Source organism: Arachis hypogaea, chromosome 3, assembly GCF_003086295.3.
Source record: "Arachis hypogaea cultivar Tifrunner chromosome 3, arahy.Tifrunner.gnm2.J5K5, whole genome shotgun sequence".
Taxonomy (NCBI): domain Eukaryota; kingdom Viridiplantae; phylum Streptophyta; class Magnoliopsida; order Fabales; family Fabaceae; genus Arachis; species Arachis hypogaea.
In genome coordinates, this window is record NC_092038.1 from 7,650,499 (window position 1) to 7,655,834 (window position 5,336).

Genomic DNA, 5,336 nt, shown 5'->3' on the forward strand with positions numbered 1-5,336 from the left:
ATGTAATTCGTGTTTAATGTTTGCTTTGGTAACTTATGTAACCTGTAGTTCCCTTTTTTGTATATTAACTTAAGGAAATCAGTTAATGACAATATTAAGCAGACATTTAGATATCAATGGATAGACTTCATTTGAAAAATACAAATAAAAAAGTACAAACACGAATGATAATAAAAGCACTAACTGACGAAATGCAAATTAAAAAGTACAAACATGAGTAATCTAAACTATGAACCAGCACCACTCGGTCCAGCACGCTGCGGACACCTACTCCGACTATGACCCTGAGCACCACAGAGACGGCATATCCGAGGACCACGCATGTCACGTGAGTCCATTTCATTCAGGTATCGGGTCAGTTTGGGCCTGCCTTTAGACGTTCGCCTCAGTGCGGGATTAGCGACCAATGTGGGTCCCTCATAAGCAGGCCATGTCTCAGGATCTCCTAAGGGTGTGAACTCAAACCTATAAACCTTACGAACTTCCGTCATCTTGTACACATCATGCACATACAACTGCCAATCAAGCCGCTGGTTAGCACAGCAAGCAATAACATGGCGACATGGTATTCGTTCAACCTGAAAGTGCCCACAGTCACACGTCCGTCGCGCTAGATCAACAACTAACACCTTTCCAGTACTCATTTCGTGCACCTCAAACACCTCATTTCTTCTATCAAAGCGGTGCACAACTATGTTCCCAGCCTGTTGCATACTTGCTTCTATCCGCTGTTGCGCAAATGCGGAGTACGTAAATCCAGCACGCTTGCGTTCGTGAGACTCCGCACTCTTTCGCGTAAAGAGTTCATTTAACCTATAATATGTTGCTCGGACCAGCGCCAACACAGGTAGATTACGGGCACCCTTCAACACTGAGTTAATACACTCCACAAGGTTTGTTGTCATATGGCCCCATCGATGTCCCTCGTCGAATGCCAATACCCAATGTCTGAGTCCGATGGCATCGCACCACCTGGCATATGCCTCGCCTCGCTCCTCCAACCTCTTATAGTTGATATTGTACTCCTCCACCGTTCTTGAATACCCTATATTGACAACAAGCTTCTGCAAGTGAGGGACTTTGAATGCCCTTAAGAAGTTACTGCCGATGTGTCTTATACAAAACATCCACCATGCTCTTGGAGGTTGCCAGTCACCACCGGAACGATTAACTGCTGCCCGTATTGACTCATGCCGGTCTGAGATCATACCCACACCGTCTTTTCTAACAACATACGTTCGCAGATTCCTGAGGAAGAAGTGCCACGCATCAGCTGTCTCACCTTCCACCAAGGCAAAGGCGATAGGCACAATGTTCTGGTTCCCATCTTGTGCAACAGCGACTAGAAGTGTACCTTTGTATTTTCCGTATAGGTGTGTGCCGTCAACCTGAACCAGGGGTTTGCAATGCCTGAATGCCCTAATGCATGGATTGAAACTCCAAAATACACGATGAAGTATTTTTACACCTTGTGCCTCCTCGTTCCCGTTGTAGAGTGGTCGTGTTTCTATTTGGACAACTGAACCAGGAATCTTCTGCACCATGACCGAGAGCCACCACGGCAATGCTTGGTAAGATTCCTCCCAATCACCGAAAACGAGCGCAACTGACTTCTGCTTTGCCAACCAAGCCTTTCGATAACTGATGGTATAGTTGAACCTTGACTGGACTTCCGCAATTATGGATTTCACCTTGATGGACGGGTCTGACTCGACCAACGGCCTTATAGCCTCAGCAACTGTATCTGAGTCCAACTTGGAATGATCTTGTGAAATCGTTCCGATGGTGCACGTGTGCCTACCGTTGTATCTGCGTATCTCCCAACAACCTTTTCTCCGTATCAAGCTGGCTCGGATAAGCCAGTCACATCCACGCCCGTACATCTTGCATTTTGCATAGAACGTCTGTGGCTCAGACTCAAACACATCATAGTCAACTCCTCTAGATATAGTAAAACTTCTAATTGCTGCAACGACCGACTTTCTAGAGCTGAATTCCATTCCAATTCGGAACTCTCCGTCCTCAGGATCAGCAATACCTACAGAAAGCCGAAATCATCGTTTATTGCACACTCCAAGGTATAAAGTAACAAAAACTTCGTATTTAGTCAACACGTACCTCTGTTTGCATATTCCGGAAACTCGGGGGCATGCATGGCGTCGAGATCCAACTCACACATAAAAGGTGGAACGCCCATCGGTTGACTGCTCGAGGGACGAACCACTACATTCTCCACTGCTGCCTCAACTCCCACATCACCATCCTCATCTTCATCGCCGGCTTCATAAGTGGCTTCGAAGTCCTCTTCGCTGTCACTATTCATACCTTCGTACACTGCAGCTATATCATCATTTACATCTATATCATTTTGGACCGCTACTGCCTCTTCAGCTTCAAACTCAACGTACAACTCAATCTGTGGGTGTCTCATATAAGTCTGCCGGTGAATTTCAAACATATTCTGCATACTCGCCTCATCCGTGATCGGAATGGTATCAAACTGTATTAGGCCACCAAAAACCACAACCGGATTTCGGTACAGAATTCTGCTCACTCTCATTAACGTACCATTCTCCATGCTCTGACATAGCCCGTTCTGCAGCTCCATTAACGTCATCGTGCATGGAACCACAAACGAAAACGAATTTTGTGACACAAACCTCACTCCCTCATGAGTATTACGTATTATCTCACCATTACGATACACCACCAAATTTGCGGTGTCCTCCATTACACCAACTACAACATCAAAGAATCCTCACAACACACTCAAATCTCACTCACTCAGTATGGAAAACACTATCGAGCTCTACCTTATATAGAGCGGTGAACTTACCACGCCCCCCACGTGGTTCACACGTGGACCAATCACCTTCCGCCACGTCAGCACGCCACCGGCGTGCTGACGCAGCACGCCCCCCACGTGGTGCAGCAACGGGCCAATCAGATTTCGCCACGTCAGCACGCCCCCTGCGTGCTGACTCAGCACGCCCCCTGCGTGCTGCCTAGGTGGCTCAACCACAGCTTGCCACCTAGCTTCCACGCCCCCCACGTGATGTATGCACCACGCCCCCTGCGTGCTGTGCTTTTCATCTGACACGCCCATCTCTGTGTAATACACACACTTGCTCCATATTTTTCCAAATCACCAACATGTTTTCCATATTAAAATTAATGAGCCACAGCATGCAGACAACATCATCTTCTGATTTTCGAATCAAGTTTAATGAAAAAAGCCAGCTGCTGGTGAATTAATAATGAACTAAATTAATTAATTTGCTAAGTTTTATTTTTGTCAGAAAAGAAGATATCTCCCACCCTTAACGCACCTGCTACATTTTATATAGGTCATCGTGTGAAATTAAGTAGAAAAATAAACATATGAAAAATAAACACTATTCCTCGTTGGTCAGGTGGCAAGTAATTTAGTAATAGTAAAAAATTGTAAGGCCAGACTTTGACTTTTTTGGAGAGTTAATAACAATTATCAAAGAATAAAAAAATAAATTATTAATTATTGTAATTAATTTCATTGTGAGAAATTAAAGTAAGAGAAAAACTGTTAATAGCATCTAACTAGAGAGAGAAGGGATGATCGGAGATTGAAGTAGAATTAAGGTAGATAAAAACAGGTCCAAAAACTTTTTTATAAGTGTCGCCTTGTTGGAAAGACATGGTTACTTCTTTGCCGACATATTGAGTACTGACAAACATGGAAAGAGTGAAGGGGCCTACGTGAGAAGTGAGGTCTTGCTTGATGGGGCCACCATTGCGAAATTTATTGGAAGGAGTAATCATCCAGAAACCCACGAATTTATCAGGCTGAAAGCTAATCCATCCATGAACGTTGTTTTCACTGTTCTCACATGAGTATTGGTATTTGAAACCAACACAAATAATTACACAACAAAACAAATCATTTACACATTCATGGGTCTTTTTTAAGTACCTCTCTTTCAAATTGAAGGTTGCTTGCTTTCGTTAAGAGAATGACTTCAGGATGAGCCAGGATTTATCCCTTTTTTCTATCTCTTATTGTTGGCATGCTTCTTTGTCTTGTACTAGATAAAATCATATAGCTGGCATGCTTCTTTGTCTTGTACTAGATAAAATCATATAGCTGAACTTATTTTTCAGGAGCTTATAAATAAATCTAATTTGAACAACTTCAAAGCCCAACAAATAGTATCAGAGCTTATGGTGGCTCAACGAATAACTATATAATATTAGTGCTTTCACTTTTATTATTATTATTGTAATATTTTTTTCTAATGCATTGTACTCATTTTATTTCAAAAAAGGCTTAAAGGGAGAACCACATGTAAATAGTATCATCTATGATAGTATCATCCATCTTCCAACTTTGCAGTCAAGCTTAATGAAAAAAGCCAACAGCAGGTGAATTAATAATGAATTAAATTAATTAATTTGCTATGTTTTATTTTGTCAAAAAGGAAGCTAAAAAGTACTTAATTAATTGATGTTTTGACATTAACATAATTAGGTTTGAATTTTACTAGTTTTCTGTTGGTGGTTGACAATGACATTGTTTCAGTGACTGCGTCAATACCGGAGGGCTATGTATGTTTATATGAGCTTTCTTTTTCTATTATTTATTATTTTTATTTTTTGTTAACTATTTATTTGACATCATACACTTTTTTTAATTGTGATTTTTGTATATTATTTTGTTATTATCTTTTTATAATATGATTTTTTGATCCTATTAGAAAAAATAAATTAAATAAAAATTTTATATTTTTTTAGTTTTATTTAAAAATATATTTTGTTTATCTTTATATGTTATTTTTATTTTAGTAAGTAAATATTAATTTTATTATAAAATTAACTAATAAGTTCTGTTCAAATATCTAAATAAAATGATAGGATAACATAAAAAAATTATTTAAGTTTATATCTATTTTAATAAATTTTTATCTAAAAGTAATTTTGAATAGTATAATCCAAACAACATTTATTTTTTTATAATCCATTTTGATACAAAAATGGCCAAACATAAATCAATTTAATACAATTTTTTTTATCAAAATCAAGTTTGCAAAATCAATTTTATGCAAACAAGTAATATTAGAGTCGAACAAGTGATATCAGAGCCGATCGTGACCCAACAAATGCTATATAATATTAGTGCTTTCACTTTTATTATTATTGTTGTAATATTTTTTTCTAATGCACTGTTCGCATTTCATTTTAGAAAAGACTAAAGGGGGAGCAACAGGCAGCATAATCTTCCGATTTTACAGTCAAGCTTGATGAAGAAAGCTAACAGCAGCAGGTAAATTAATAATGAACTAAATTTAATAATTTGCTAAGTA

At 39.2% G+C, this 5,336-nt stretch overlaps 1 protein-coding gene across 1 annotated transcript; it reads right to left on the bottom strand.

Annotated features, from left to right (window-relative positions):
- Positions 1-227: 227 nt before the first annotated feature.
- On the bottom strand, positions 228-2,731 carry LOC112772339 (uncharacterized). The gene is made up of 2 exons (XM_025817269.1): positions 2,119-2,731; positions 228-2,038 (listed from the first exon to the last, which is right to left on the bottom strand). Exons 1-2 carry the CDS (start codon positions 2,729-2,731, stop codon positions 228-230), a joined length of 2,424 nt encoding a protein of 807 aa, XP_025673054.1.
- Between the last annotated feature and the right edge of the window lie 2,605 nt (positions 2,732-5,336).

Coding starts and splice junctions, on each gene's coding strand:
- LOC112772339 (XM_025817269.1), bottom strand. CDS start 2,731: ATGGAGGACACCGCAAATTTGGTGGTGTATCGTAATGGTGAGATAATA. Junction 2,039..2,118: donor TCCGGAATATGCAAACAGAG/GTACGTGTTGAC, acceptor GGCTTTCTGTAG/GTATTGCTGATCCTGAGGAC.